We start from the raw sequence: 16,575 nt of genomic DNA on the forward strand, positions 1-16,575 counted from the left end.
AAATCTTGAGTAGCTTTCACGGAAAAACAACAATGCATTTACTTAGACGTTTCATGGATACTTTCACAATTATTCTTTATAAACAGCTGCATGTGACTAGTGGAAATACATTTGGCTCGGTAATTTAGAAACACGTTAATATGGCAAATGGCCCGGAAATCGGGTGATATTTCTCAACAACTTGCCCAGGGTGACGGAGCACAAACCACTCACTCTGAATAACGTGGTGCGGCAAAAGCATCCATAGAGAGTGAACAATTCGCTCAGAATGACGTAGCGCAGCAACTCTATCGACAATGGGCGCTTGGCGAGTGGATTAAGCACTCATGCAAGCACTCTAATTAAATGGTTTAAAGGAATGGTTGGTCAGGCTGTCGCTGTATACCATAAAGGATCTCTTTAACTTTAAAGCCTGCCTTCACCACACACAAAGCAGTTAATGAAATAAGATGTATTTATGAAATAAAATGACTTTATCCACGAAGGAGTTGCAGCTTAATGCTGAACAACCCTGGAGACATCGCAAAGTTCAATTGCCTGTGAAACAAGCATTGCATAAAATCCGCCATTTTGCCTGCTCGTCTGTGCACGTGTCACATGGTTCATCAGTCCGGGGTCTGTGCAAACATAATAACTTCTTTTTAATACATCCGTTTTTTACCATATTTGCTTTGAAGCCCTGCAGAGCACCTTGAGAAACCTTCGAAAATGTAGACATAGATCTAGCAGATGCTTTGGATAGGCATTCCCTCTGGAGGACAGGGCCTGATGTCTTGCATCGAATACATTAAATCATATAGCTCAATGAAGCTGGATAATTTTGTTGCGTTCCTAAAAAAACAATTCATTCAATATGATTCTCCAAACACAAACAATAATTCTCCTAACAAAAGATAAGTATAATGCTTTGGATATTTCACATTTTCTTGTGTATGTGTGGAGGAGGGAACATAGTCTTGCTTGCATGAGGTAAAGAGGCATATCGGCTTCGCTATAAGATTCCCTATTTCTTTAAATTATCAGAACTCACAACAGATTTCAACACATGTTTAGTGCAGACGATATCCGATCCTCAAAACCGAAGTAATAGTTCGATGAAATACTTTAATTAGTCGGTGAGAGTGGATCATGGAAAATCTTATCATATATTGCATGAAATTGCTTCAAGCTCCTAATTTGAAAACTTATTGTACTTACAAAAGTGATGTCTACAACGATCTGGAGCTATGATGAACAGGCACTCGATATGAGTGAAAAAAAAAACTATCGTTTTGAAACCGTTGCGGCCTGTTCCAAGTCAAGGAATGGCAGAGCAGTCCAAAAAAACATGGCGGCTTCAGACGCAAGTGAGGTTACCCAGGAAAAGCCTCAAGACCCAGAGAGCGAGGTGGCCGAGGTGTGCCTAATGAAGGATATAATTACATAATGCCATTAGTTATCTTCAAAAGGGGTGTTTTAATGAACCCAAACACCCAATTTTCACTTTTACACTTCCTTGGAGTTTTCTTCGTTCACATACAAAGATTCAGACTGCGAGGATTTACGGTTTTGCAGTTCAGGAGGGGAGACACACACACACACACACACACACACACAATTCCTTTTATTAGTATATATTATCATTATTATTACCATTACTAGCAAATACCATCCATCGCTTCGTTGACGGGAATACGAAGTGGGGAGGGAGAAAAAGAGGGGGGAAGGGAGAGAGAGGTATGGGGGCGAGAGAGCAGGGGGAGAGGAGGGAGGGGAGCGAGGAGGGTTAGGGAATGGAGGAGGGCTAGGGGAAGGGAAGACAGCGTGAGGTGAGAGGAAGAAAAGGAAAATATGCGGTGGGGCATTAATTTCTGCCCGGAGGCGTCCAGAGACAAACACCGCCCGGATGCGTCCAGAGACAAACACCGCCCAGACGCGTCCAGAGACAAATACCACCCAGACGCATCCAGAGACAAACACTGCTTGGAGGCACCCAGAGGCAAACACCCCCTGGACGCATCTTGAGCCAAGCTGGCCAGAGACAAATACCACTTGGACACATCCGTAGACAAACTCCCATCCGGACATGAACACTGCCGGGACACATCTAGAGACAAACCCTGCCCGGACACGTCCAGAGACAAACACCATCCAGACATAACCACCATCTGGATATGTCCAGAGACACATACATTTTCTTGTGTATCTAGGGAGAAGGAGGGAACAACGCCTTGCTTGCTTGAAGTAAATAGATATATCGCCTTAGTTATTAGACTCGTTATTTCTTTAAATTAACAGATATTACAACACATTTTGACACTTCTTTAGTCGGAACGATATCCGATACTCAAAACAGAAATAATATTTCGATGATAAACTTTAATTAGTCTGTGAGAGTAGATCGTGGAAAATTGTATCATATGATGCATGAAATTGCTCCAAGCTCCTACATTGAAAACTATCGCACGAACAAGATCAATGCAAACAGCGATTCATAGCTATGATGAACAGGCATTTGATAATATGAGTGATGAAAGTGAAAAAAAACTTCATTGTGAAGAAATTGTTGCAGCTTGTTCCAAGTCAGGGCATGGTTGAGCAAGCCAAAAAACATGGCAGGTTCAGACCCCAGCGAGGTTGCCCAGGAAATCCCTTGAGGCCCCAAAGAGCTAGGTAGCTGAGGAATATTTGATGAAGGATATAATTAAATATGGCCGTTAATTATCTTCAAAAGAGTTGTTTTAATGAATCCAAACACCCAGTTTTCACTCTTGCACTTCCTGGAAGTTTTCTTCATGTGCATGCAAAGTTTCTGGCTGCTAGGTGTTATTGTTTTAGAGTTATGGAGGAGACACATTGATACACACACACACACACACACACACACACACACACACACAAACTTCTTCGTGAAGATGTACCATTCTCATCAGTGGTGTCATGCCAAATTTTGAGGTGCCAGATCCCAACAAAAATGTATTGGTCGTTACGTCATCGACAGATCAAATCTTCCGTCAAATCAAGTTTTAAAATGACACTCACAAGTTGAGTGTCCAAAATGAGGGATAAATGAAATGTACACATTTTACCATGATAAAACACACACACACACACACACACACACACACACACACACACACACACACACACACACACACACACACACACACACACACACACACACACACACACACGCACACACACACACACACACAATCTCATAACTAAGAATACCCCTTTTAAGAAAAAGTTAAGATCAATTTAGTCTCTAAACCACGGTTTTTCGACAAAACTATTTATTTTTCGAAATTAAAAGAAATATTTTCATTTTTTAAAAATGTAGGACCATGTGGAAAGTTTTGCCCCGACACAGGACCGACCTTCATTACTGGGTGCCGCAAACTTTAAAATGCAGTGGTTTGTGTGATATCTTATGCATTATTGAACATATAATTTTTGTTATCTAAAACAATTACTTCAATGGAAAAATTAAAATTGTTAAATATCCTTCAATAGAATAGAAGCATTTGGGTGCGCGATTTGAACAGTGTTTTGGCGCGGATATGCAAATGCGGCAGCACGCATGGTACCTTGCGTCTTGGTGGTCATGGCGCATGCCCCTGATTGTGGTTTCAAAGTAAAAGACAGAAAAATGGGGAGAATGTGGGGAAAAACCGACATGAACCCAACACAATGCAAAACCCCATAACACATAAGGAAACCAATAACACATTTTCATCAATGATCTCTCTAACTCTGGAAAATCCTCTTTACTGTATCGCTTTGCTGATGACTCCACCCGCTGCCGTACCATCTGTCATCCGTAAGACTGGCAAGCAGTAGCTTCTTCGCTCACTGTAGATCTGGATAAAATCACAAACTGATCCAACACGTGGAACATGTCTTTCAATCCAGACAAATCTCACACTCTCACTTTGTCTCTCTGAAAAGACCGTTTAGAACCCCCCCCCCCCCCATGTACTTTCTCAATAATCCTCTGGAATAAGTCCTTCCTTTCAAGCTTCTGGGTCTCACTATCTGCCATGATCTTTCCTGGTAAAGCCACATTTCAAACCTCGCCTCCAAAGCCAGTCGCCGACTGGGAATCCTCTGTTGTGCAAAGTCCTTCCTCGGCCCACCTGAGTTCCTTACCACACTCAAAACTTTCATCCACAGCCTGATAGAGTACACTGCTCTCCCCTCTGAGCTGGTGCCCCTGCCACCCAACTTTCTAGGCTTCACGCTGTGGAAACCAAGGCATTTCGGATCTTTGGTATCTTCCTCAATGAGGCTGAGTCTTTGGGCCTCTCACTCTCTCACCGCAGGCAAGTCGGTGGTCTTTCTGTCTTCTACCGTCTCCTCTCCAATCTCACCCCCCCTCCCGCCCCTGCTCTGTCTGCTATTTGTCCGAACCATATTTCTGCAGGGCGCTCAAGGTCCGCCAACAACCCCCTTCTGTTAAAACTACCAAAGTCACGAATCACTGCTCATCTTCACTCTTTCATTTCTCATTTTCCCTGCCTTTGGAATAAACTCCCTCAATCTGTTCAATCCCCTTATTCAGGCTTTCGAAACAGCTGTTCACCACCACCACTTATCATCCCCCATCCAAATCCTCGATCTTTTCAACCTCCGTTAATCCACCTCAAACCAACCTCCTTCAAATTTCCACTTTCCTTTCTGAAAGTCCCTTTAATGTCCATCTTGTATACCCCGTGTTCCCCACCCCATCCCTCTCCCTTCCACAGATCTCCTAATGTCTCTGTTCCCCACTGTTTTGTGCTTCCCACTCCCACCCCTCTTATCTCATATCCCCTTTGCTCTGCGTTGTGTGATAGTTCTCATACTAACCTCAACAAGATCCACAAAAAGGGCTACCTGGAACGAAAACGAATGAAATAATTGTCTCAGGACCGCTATATGTTGTGTGCCATTGCCTATTGGGGAAGCGCCCGGCTTTACAGAACCGCACCAATATCAAAACACCGAAAGACAATGGGAACGAAATTTTCTGATGCTCAAAATATTGCTATCCTCCAACGAAGACCTTTGATGAAGTTGAAGATATTCTCAGCCGAGTTGTAGCAACAACGAACCACTCCAACCACCAATAGTGCCGACTCCTCAATACTCAGAGAAGAGTGTACTCTGTCTTCCAATTGCAAAATAGTAAGGCAAATAAATAGCTGAATGTCTTGCTGACCAAGATACTGCTCCCCTTCACTTGTACACCTACACACCTTAGAATGCAACTTCATCTGGCCCTGAACTTCAGGTGGCATGCAGAAAAGTAGGCTGGCAGGATGGCCGAAATGTATGCACACTCACCTCTGAGCTGTCTTGCCTGGTTCATTTCTCAGCCTAGGCATAAAATGGCATTATTGTGTCTTGCAGGTGGGGGGTGATTCATCAGTGTGTATGCCATATTCGACATCTAATGGATGTCAAATTGGGCTTCTTGTCTGACAACCTCTGAACCATCGACCTTCTCTGCTCCCCGGACGATCTGATCTTTCTTCTTCTTCTTCTTCGCCAAAAAATTGGGCACACCTTTCCAAATCCCTTGGAGAAATGCACTGGGGTTCACCGAAATGTATACTTCCTGAGGAATGGGGAGCATTGCTTTCTGCACATTATTTAGCAAGCGAATCAACAGAAATGTTCTCCATCATGTGCGCAATGATCACAAGAATTTGTACATTTGTAACAACAAAAGCAACTGTATCCACAGAAGCTGTAATAATGCAGTAATGTGCATATAAAGTGAAACGCTGTTTCTTATGCTTGTGGAATGGGGCTATAAACAGGCAATGGAATGTGTGTAAGTTAACGCATTACATTAACTTGCTGTAAAATGTTCAGATAAACACAACACCATTTGATCAAGTTTGATCAACACCAATTAAAACAGACATCTCGAGAGAGTTAGTTGCACAAACTCCAGTTGGTGCATTGCACGATAATTGTAGAAAGAATCCTTACTCTGGAGACGTGGAACCCAGTTAAATATCTTTACGGTTTGTGATTCACTCGAAGATGATCAGCAGTGAGCAAGATGAATAGCAGTAATAATTCAAACAATTCGGAGATGTTACTTCAGCCTATTATTGCTCTCGGAACATTTTTCATTTTCTTGATAATAATAACAGTTGCAGGAAATATTCTGGTTCTCGGAGCAATTTCGAGTAACAAACGATTGATGCAAGGAGTTACTAACTGTTTTCTGAGTTCACTCGCCTGTGCCGATCTACTAATTGGTGCACTCATCATGCCTCCTGGTGCTGCTCTTCTTATCATCGGCTATTGGAGTACTGGCTCAACAATGTGTGCTATGTGGACTTCCATCGACATTCTTTCAGTCACTGCCAGTATCGAGACTCTGTGCACAATCGCGATTGATCGATATGTGGCCATCACGTCTCCGCTGCGCTATCAGTCGATCATGACTCGACGCCGAGCTTACATCCTCATTATGTGTGCGTGGTTAGTTTCTGGTACAATTTCCATCCTCCCAATCCACCTTGGCTGGTGGCGTTCAGGCGATCCTGCAGCCCAGGCTTGTTATGATGATCCAAGATGTTGCGATTTCATCACCAACAAATATTTTGCCATTATTAGCTCTGCAATCGCTTTCTACATCCCACTTATCATCATGATATTTGTATACAATCGAGTGTTAAAGGAGGCTGAACGTCAGGTAATTGCTTTTGGTGTCCTCAACTTCATGAAACAAGACTGGTGTCTTATTTACCTGTCACTTAAATGTTCCATGAATTATAATAGGTAATTATAAAGTTGAATTATTTGTTAAAAGATGCAGCAATCCTCTTTGTTGTGATGTCATGGTTTTCAGAATATGAATAATGGAGTGGAAGAGTAAATTATGCAACTTTATCATAATTTTTTTTTAAATCTTCGAAAAATGTCTTCATGAATCACAAAATTAAATTTTATGATGAATAACTGAATGAGTCCAATGAGGAATCAAAAAGTCTTTGGATTGTATTTGAAGAAACTTTCATTTTTCAATTTAAATTCCTTTTTAATCAACTCCACGAGTTGTTTTCATCATTACACCATTTTAATCACTCCATTGATGATTGTTTCATTTTTCGAATAAATTTACGGTTACAATTTTATGCTCGGTCACTGCCATATTGAACAGTCATAAATGTATTCGTCAAAATGAATCATGAAAGTTGCTGGCTGGTTGGAGTTGTTATATTATTTATTCTGAAATTAACCATTCAATGTACAAGGAAAAGTTAAAAGTTTAATGAACTGCTTGTATCTGACAATACATAACACTTTTACACTTGTAGAATTCGATATCCACTGCAGTGAGTGGTTCGGTGGTGGAGAAGATTAAACCTTGTTGCTATTCCTCTCATGGGTGTTCTGCTTATCACTGTGGAAAAGGTAAATCCCATGGTTGCACTGTGAAAATTTCCATCTCTTTCAAAGAAATCATAAACAATCAGGAGTGGCCATTGTTCATGAAAACATTCTGGACTTTTCATGAAACCTCGTTGGCTCGGTTAAAAGTTTGGGTCTCCACCACCACCACCATCACCACAAGTCAAAGAGTACAATTTTTGGAGCTATCATGAATGCATACCATTAGAGTTATCATGAAATACACAACCAAAACATAGAACGTTTACACGAGAAGGCATCTCAAAGTAATGCAAAGCCTGTCCATGTCCGCTTTTTGTATTTGAACAAACTTGAATTTTTTTTATTTTTTTTAGGAATTAGTGGCCTCCATATTCTCCTTCAGGTTTGTTGAAAATTTGATGATAACAGCTCGAATGGTTAAAATAAGTTGTGCTCTAAAAGAACTCGATATATATATATATATATATATATATATATATATATATATATATATATATATATATATATATATATATATATATATCTCTCTCTCTCTCTCTCTCTCTCTCTCTCTCTCTCTCTCTCTCTCTCTCTCTCTCTCTCTCTCTCTCTCTCTCTCGTCCAGAAGAAAGATAACATGTTTAAGTTATTACGACCAATAACATAAAATTACGTAATTATAACATAAAATTTTTCATTGAGAAAAGAAGATATGTTAGACAGAGTCAATATATCACGAGAAAAAAAAGTATTTATGTAATTACAATAATAACTCGAAAGCATTTCAAAATGCAAAGGCCTGTCTGCATCAACATTGCACTCAAACTAAACTTGAATAAAACCACAGCAAAAAAAATGTACGATTTTAACCTGTTACCAAAGGTGAAGGGGGTTATGTTTTGACCCCTCTCTGTTTGTTACTTGCAAAATAAAAGATTTTTCAAGTATATTGGTCAGTCGATTTTGTTATTCTCTCTGTCTGTTTGTTTGTTTATCGCTTACAATTCCAAACCAGTCGTCATTAAACTTTACCAAACTGTAGAGGGAGTCTCAACTGAGAGTCGATTGATCTTGAGGTCAAATTTCTAAAATCGTCATTTTTCATCCTATTGGCTTGAAATTTGAACAACTTTGCATATTGTGTCAATGGATTGGGAAACCAACTATTTTTGAGCTCAAACCGTCAACGATCAACTCAAGGTCAAACTTATTCATTATTTTCAATCTGAAATCATCAACTTCAATGAGAAAAAATAATCAATTTTCATCCGATTGACCTGAGCTTTGATTAAGATTGTCAATTTTCATCTTAATGAAAAGGACAATTTGATGAATCCATGGCATCCTATGGAGAGAGGGGTGGATTTTGAAAGTATCATGCTCTGCACGACGTCTTTTTCTTGTTTGTTTGTTTGTCTGTTTGTCTGTTTGTCTGCATATGTGCAGGATATCTCAAAAAGTTGTGGATGGATCCGGATTAGATTTTGTGGACAGGTTGGGTGTGTGACAGGGTATCTCGAAATGGTGTGGACGCATCCGGATGAAGTTTTGTGGACAGGTTGGGTTTTTCACAAGAATAAACTGGTTTTATTTTGGTGAAGAACCTGATCCGGATCCGACTACTAGAATTTTTTAAGTGATTCTAAACCGTGAGAGATCGGGCAAAAATGATATGTAGCACGATATCTCAAAAAGTTGTGGACAGATTTGGACAAAACTTGGTGGACACGTTGGGTGTCTGACAAAGAAGAATTGTTTCAATTTTGGTGAGGATCCGCATCCAGATCTGACAATTTTTTAAGTTCATCTTCACCATTTTAAGAAAGGGCAAAACTAATATATAGCAAGATATCTCAAAAAGTTGTGGATGGATTCAGATGAAACTTGGTGGACAGGTTGGGTATGTAAGCATGACAACTTGATTCTATGTTGGTGAAGATCCAAATCCGGATCTTGATACGAGAATTATTTAACTTTTTAAGTGATTCTTCATCATTGAGATATAGGGCCAAAACCGATAGAGTACTGTATAGCATGATATTTCAAAAATGTATTGGGCCCAAAATGTTCTCATGGATCAGGCATTACATGGTGGAGTAATGCACTAAACCAAGTGCCCTTCTAGTTTAATTGTTGTTTGGCTCTCGGCGGTGAAGTTTGAATTCTCTTGTGGTATTTTCCTGATCAGTTGCCGATTCGGTTTGTGTTTATGATCATGCGTTTCATTTATCATGTTAATGTGTGTTGTTGTTGTTATCATCACCAAAGTGTTTCACAGTGATATCGAGTTTTTATTTTGTGTGTGTGTGTGTGTGCACGCATGCACGCGTGCGTGCGTGCGTGCGTGCGTGCGTGCGTGCGTGCGTGCGTGTCAACTCCATTACTCCAAAGTGATTCCTGGGTTACTTCACTGAGGTTTGAAACTGCCATGTTTTTTGGCCTGCTCAACCATGCTTTGACTTGGAACAGGCTACAATGATTTCTTAACAATAAAGTTGTTTTTATCACTTTGCTTACTCATATTATCGAATGTTTGTCCATCATACCGACGAATCATCATCACTCTGCCACCCCCATGCCTCCCCTCGCACTGCCTTCCCTTCCCTCCTGGCCTCCCCTCATGCTTCCCTCCTCCCAACCCCCCCCCTCCATCTCCCCACTTACTGCTGTCCTCTTCACACCCACCCCCACTCGAGGAGTGTATAGCGACGTTTGGTTAGGCATCGCTCTCCCCATCCCCCTCACTCGCTTTCCCCCATCCCCCTTCTCTCGCTCTCCCCATCCCCCTCCCTCGCTCTCCCCATCCCCCTCACTCGCTTTCCCCCATCCCCCTTCTCTCGCTCTCCCCATCCCCCTCCCTCGCTCTCCCCATCCCCCTCCCTCGGTCTCCCCATCCCCCCTTCCTCGCTCTCTGTGCTTCCCCACCCTCCTCACTCCTTGCTCCCCCGTCTCTCCATCCTCCCTCTCGCTACTCGCCCCTCCCCCCTCTGTTCTCCCTCCATCCTCTCTGCCACCTCACTTCTCTATCCTTCCCCTCCCTCACTCTCCCACCACTCCCCCTCCCTCTCTGGGAAGAGGACTATTTCGGATTGGCAGCTTAGTTTTGAATCTAAAGCAGCTTCCTCAGAGGATATCAAGTATGAATTGTATTCGGAGTGAGCAGACCGGAGGGGTGCAAATGTTGCTGCATGTACGAGCATGCACACCTGTGCCAGGTAGATAGCGTGGGTTTTAAATGCTCCCGCTCGGTTTTATAGAGAACACGGTAGTTAAAAAGAAACTATTACTGTTTGGGCGTGTTTTATTACCTTCCCTTCACCTTGCACTGCCTTCCCTTCCCCCACCCTCGCTCCCCCTCTCTCCTCGCCCTTTCCCCCTCCACCACCTCACTCTTCCCCACCTCTCTTTTTCCACCCCCCTTTTAGTATTCCTGTCAGCAAAGTGATGGGTGACATTTGCAATTTTAATCTATGCGTGTGTGTGTGTCAGTGTGCTGCCTTCATAACTCCAAAACCATAAAACCAAGCAACCTGAAACTTTGCAGGCACACTCAGGGAACTCCAAGGAAGTGCAAGAGTGAAAATTAGATGATTGGGTTAATTAAAACACCCTTTTTGAAGATAATTAACAGCCTGATTTAATTATATCCTTCATCAGGCACATCCTCAGTCCTCCCTCCCTCTCTCTCTCTCTCTCTCTCTCTCTCTCTCTCTCTCTCTCTCTCTCTCTCTCTCTCTCTCTCTCTCTCTCTCTCTCTCTCTCTCTCTCTCTCTCTCTCTCTCTCTCTCTCTCTCTCTCTCTCTCTCTCTCTCTCTCTCTCTCTCTCTCTCTCTCTCTCTCTCTCTCTCTCTCTCTCTCTCTCTCTCTCTCTCTCTCTCTCTCTCTCTCTCTCTCTCTCTCTCTCTCTCTCTCTCTCTCTCTCTCTCTCTCTCTCTCTCTCTCTCTCTCTCTCTCCCTTAACCCTCCTTAATACCCCAAAGCGACAGGTTGTATTTGCTAGTATCTAATAAATAAGATTAATCGGATGTCTGTCTGTCTGTTTCTTCCCATTTTTTGCAAGGCCTAAATAATTCCAGTAATAATCTTAAAAGTGGAATTTTAATTAATGCAAACACCCAATTTTCACCCTTACACTTCCTTGGAGTTTTCTTAGTATGCATGCAAAGTTTCAGGCTGCTAGGTTTTATGGTTTTAGAGTGATGGAGGACACACAGATACACTGACACACACATTGCCTTTTATTAGTATCGATGATAATGCCATGCCATGCCATGCCATGCTAGAAGTATGTATTGAGCTGCTTTATATACCTTAACATGGCATGTGTTTAAAACATGGGAGTTCTAATGTATTTTTGGAGTGCAGTCGAGTCTTAAAGGGTCTTCAGGATCTGGAGTCAATGGTGTCTTTGGATATTTTGCACCCTCGGGGACTTTTAGGTGCTTGGGGACTTGTTGGGACTTTTAGTTCCTCGGGGACTTTTCAATTTGGGTTCTCAGCACTTTTTGGGACTTTTGGGTCCTTGGAAACTTTTTTTGGACTTTTCATTCTTCATGAACTTTTGGGACTTTTGGGTCTTCATGAACTTTTGAGACTCTTGGGTCTTCGATAACTTTTTTGGACATTTGGGTCCTCAGGTACTTTTGGGACTTTTGGGTCCTCAGGGACTTTTGGGTACTTGGGAACTTTTGGGTCAATGGGAACAGTTTGGTACTTTTGGGATTTTTAGGCCCGGGAATTTTTGGTCTTTTGGGCCCTCGGGGACTTTTTCAGACTTTTTGGTCCTCATAGACTTTTTGGTCCTCATGGACTTTTTGGGACTTTTGGATCCAAAGTGACTTTTGTGAATTTTTTGGGTCTTTGGGAACTTTCTCGTACTTTTGGGTCCTCATGAACTTTTTAGGGCTTTTGGGTCCTCGTGGACTTTTTGGATTTTTCGGTCTTTGGGAACTTTCTTTACTTTTGGGTCCTCGGGAACTTCTTTGGGACATTCGGTTCCTTGGGGGGCTTTTGGGTCTGTAGGGACTTTTGGGTCCACAGGGACTTCTTGGGTCCTTGGGGACTTTTAGGTCCTCAGAGGCTTTTTTCACTTTTGGTTCCTTGGGGACATTTTGGGTCCTCATGGTCGAAAGAGTCTCTCTTCTCCTAGGAAATTGACTGAATGGAATGGGTTCTAAAGTATTTGAATAGAAAAAATAAATTATCTAAAACTTGTCGTCTGATTTTTAATTTTCATCACAAGGTCAAAAACTTAGAAAATTGCGAATTTTGACATAAAAATCATACGACCGCCCAAATTTTGAGAGCCAGGATGACAATATTTTTTATGCATAATTTTGAGGTCATTCCCCACCTAAAGTCTTCAAACCATTTTGCTCTATCTCGAACACCTTGCCTGTGGCGCCCCCTTCAAGTTTGTTTTTACGCTGATTTAATCAAAGTATGGATAATCCGAGGAGTGTGAAATGCCATATAGCCTATATGACGTTATATTGTTCCTGGAATGTTCCAGAGGAAGTTTTGCATCAAAGGTCATAATCCTTGACCTTTGACCTTTAAAGACCACAAAGGTCAAATTTTCAAAGTTGTGGGAATCTAACCGGGTTTTCGACCTTCTTCGACGAACTAACTCCAATAAGCTATAGCACGTATCCTGTTTCCTTATTTTAATGTCCACAACATTGTTTTGTGAACTTGAAAGGTAACGCAAAGGTCAAATTTTGAAAGTTGTTGAACGAAACTGGGTTTTCGACATTTTGCAGTTACTAACCTGTCACCCGTACCACATTATGTTGATCATTTTTATATCTTGGTCAAAAATTATCACATTGTTTCATCCTTGACTTCTGAAACAATCTACATCGTCAAATACCGCTCGTGAACCATTGGCGTCTTCAGACTTGTTTATTTATTTAGGTTCCAATTGTGTGTGGAGTCAGTCCAGTTGTACAGTGAGCTAATGGGTGGAAGATATAGCTCGACTAATTAGGTGTTCTGATCTTTGACCATGTTACGTCACATGATACGTGTTAACCAATGAGATTAAATCTAAATGAAAAAGCCAGAAAAGTGATCTTGAAATGCTCAGATGGTGGATGAAAATACTCTTCGGACAATCACCGAATGGGATTTGGGCTGTGTGCCAAATTTGGTGGTTGTCAGTCTGGCAGTCCTTGCAAAAGACGCAAACAAATCGACAGACAGAGAGAGAGAGAGAGAGAGAGAGAGAGAGAGAGAGAGAGAGAGAGAGAGAGAGAGAGAGAGAGAGAGAGAGAGAGAGAGAGAGAGACAGACAGACAGACAGTCATCCGATGAATCTTATTTATTAGATAGTTACAACCCACCTACTTTTTCTGCTGCCAATACCTTTCCAGGGAGACCATTCCATGCATTAACAACTCTCCGAGTGAAAGACCCCAACCTTGAAACAGAACATTCAATCATTTCCCAACTCTCTCCTTCTCTACGCTCAGAGTGGAGACACTGGTCAAGTTTGTGTCTACTCTGCTGTACTTCTGCCTTTGTTTTGCCGATGTCCTTCATTGTCTAAGACATCTACTTCCTTTCTTCTGCATAAAGTCCTGTTTCCTTCAGCTGCTCCTCATCCCTTAATCCAGCTCACATCATATCAATGTAGTTGCTCTATGTTGGTCCCTCTGTCTCTCTCTAGTCGAGTAGCTCGCAAAAAAAAATTTCTCTCAATTATGTTTGATCAACGAGTCAAAATGCATAAGAAGAACTAAAGTGTTTTTGCTCCTTTCAGGTGAAGCTGATCATCCAGCGGGATAAGCAACTTGGACTGAATGGACAAAACCTGCAGGATCAACCTAAAAACCTAATGGTTTCCATCAGTGAGAAGAGGGCATTAAAAACACTGAGTCTGGTTATGGGGGTTTTCATTATATGCTGGCTTCCCTTCTTCATTGCAAACACTTTAAAGGTTTTATGTGATTTCTGTATTCCCAATCCTCTTTTCATTTTTTTCAACTGGCTTGGTTACATTAATTCAACATTTAACCCTTTCCTCTATTCAAGAAACCCTGAATTCATGACAGCATACAAAAACTTCTTGTTTTGCAAGATGGGGCCATCTTTTCAAACTTGAATACACAATGTCAACTGGAAAGAGCAATCAGAGATTGCAGACCCTTGCCAGGACTTGTTTTGTGTGGTGTATTTTGTGTGGCAAATAAATGGAAGGATGTACTAAAAGAAAGGTGATTGACTACAAAATAAAGGTGTAAAAGAGTGAATGTCTAAAGGTCGAAAGGTGTAAAAGTTGAAAGGTGTTGAGGTCGAAAGGTTTGAAAAGATCGAAAAGGGTTAAAAGGTTCTAAAAGGGTATAAAGGGGTCTAAAGAGTCGAATGGATCTGAGCAATCAATCAGAATTAAAGGGTGTAAAGGGCTGAAGGGTCGAAATGGGTCGAAATGATATAAAGGGCTGAAGGATCTAAAGAGGTTTAAAGTGTCTAAAGAGTTTTTAAAAGTCTAAGGGGTCGAAAGGGTTTTAAAATGTCTAAATATGTTCAAAGTCAAAGCGGTCAAAGTGTCTAAAGAGTATTAACAGTTCGAAAGATGTGAAGGTCTTAGGGTCTGAAAAGTGAGTGAAGGGGTATAATGGGTCTGAGGAGTCTAAAGGGGTCGAAAGGGTCTAAAGAGGTTTAAAGGGTCGAAGAGGCCTGAAGGCCATGAAGGTGTCCTTCCCGTGACCATTGTATTGTCTCCAACACACACACACACACACACACACACACACACACACACACACACACACACACACACACACACACACACACACACACACACACACACACACACCATTGCGGAATTCGTGGCACGAAGGGTTTAAAGGTCTAAAAGGTATGCTACAATGGTATGTAATCAATGGACGTAATTAATAGATGAAGTAACGGTCCAATAATATGAAATTAATAGATGCACTCATGGTGCAACTCACGTTCAAACAATACAAAAATATCAAAATAAGAGATGCACTCACATTTCAAGAGTATGTACTTAATAGACATACTCATGTTCCAATGAAATTGTATTGTTATGGATTTCAGAATCGGATCCGACTAATGCACACAAACATTTAGGTCCTCAGATAGTTATTTCCCTAAATGCATGTCCAGGATCGACCATCCTCATGTCTGGTGGGATTCTAACTCTGATGCATTGAGAAGGATAAATAACAAGCCGGTAGGCGGACATGGGCAGTCGACTACCCAATAGAACCTGACGCGATGGGCCCGTTCGATGGGGAATGACCTGAGGATTAAGCACAAGAAAATTCATGATTCTCGCTTCAAGGGTTAATGCTGCAGATTGTTTTTTTGTTAAAATACCCCCACATTTAGAGCTTTTTCGGCCGTTGCTAGGCAACGGAGGGTTCCATCGCAACGGTTCTTTCTCACACATAACTAGGACATACCATGAACCTACCATACCAGTTTCATGTATATCTGACTCATAGTCTCTGAGATATAATGAACTTCGTTTTTTTAATGTTTTCAACCAGGGTTCATTCAAAGTCTATCTTCTCTGACAATTTTCATAGGATCCGGCTGGAAATTTTTGTCAATATGGCTGAATGTACTGCCCACAGTCGCTCGTGGCCTGATTTTTGATTTTCGAAAAAATAATTTTTTTTATGATTTTTCAAAATTTCAAAGTCCCGTTGCTCCAAAACCAAAGGCAACGGTGGTGCACCACCGTTGCACCAAAGGCAACGGTGGTGTCCAGAGCAACGGTTCTCATTTGCACACAACTAGGTCATGGTGTGAACCTACCAACTAAGTTTCATCGAAATCGCCATTGTATTAACTGAAATCGCCATTTGAAATCTATCTATAATTCCAGCAATCTCTGAGTGTGTGTCTGTCTGTTTGTCTGCGACCGCGGTTTCTCGACGACCGCCGGTCCGATCTCATTGAAACTTGCCAGGAATATTGCAGGGCACCCGCAGATGTGCCTTTTCGAGGTTTGATATCGATCGGACGAGCAGTTCCCAAGTTACGGCCATTTATCTGTCGACCAATGATAAGACACGGTGCTATGACATCACGAATGACGTCACAATTAATGTATATTTATTTAATTATTTTTTTTTTTGCACAATCGACGGTCCGATCTGATTGAAACTTGCCAGGAATATTGCCGGGGGCCCCGCGGATGTGCTTTTCAAGGTTTGATATTAATCGGACGAGCGGTTCCCA

The 16,575-nt window shown here is 41.7% G+C and overlaps 1 protein-coding gene across 1 annotated transcript; it reads left to right on the top strand.

The window, feature by feature from the left end:
* Positions 1 to 5,755: 5,755 nt before the first annotated feature.
* LOC147033008 (beta-4C adrenergic receptor-like) lies at positions 5,756 to 14,550 on the top strand. The gene is made up of 2 exons (XM_085871112.1): positions 5,756 to 6,676; positions 14,120 to 14,550. The coding sequence occupies exons 1-2, from the start codon at positions 6,035 to 6,037 to the stop codon at positions 14,459 to 14,461; spliced, it is 984 nt and encodes a 327-aa protein (XP_085727238.1). The 5' UTR covers positions 5,756 to 6,034; the 3' UTR covers positions 14,462 to 14,550.
* Positions 14,551 to 16,575: the final 2,025 nt, after the last annotated feature.

Source organism: Eptatretus burgeri, chromosome 2, assembly GCF_056783735.1.
Source record: "Eptatretus burgeri isolate ZD-2024b chromosome 2, Ebu_testis_v1, whole genome shotgun sequence".
Lineage (NCBI taxonomy): Eukaryota > Metazoa > Chordata > Myxini > Myxiniformes > Myxinidae > Eptatretus > Eptatretus burgeri.

What these genes read in the sequence shown, in the direction of transcription:
- LOC147033008 (XM_085871112.1), top strand. Translation starts at nt 6,035, where the DNA reads ATGAATAGCAGTAATAATTCAAACAATTCGGAGATGTTACTTCAGCCT. An exon ending in TAAAGGAGGCTGAACGTCAG is followed by an intron (nt 6,677 to 14,119) that starts GTAATTGCTTTT and finishes TGCTCCTTTCAG; the next exon opens with GTGAAGCTGATCATCCAGCG.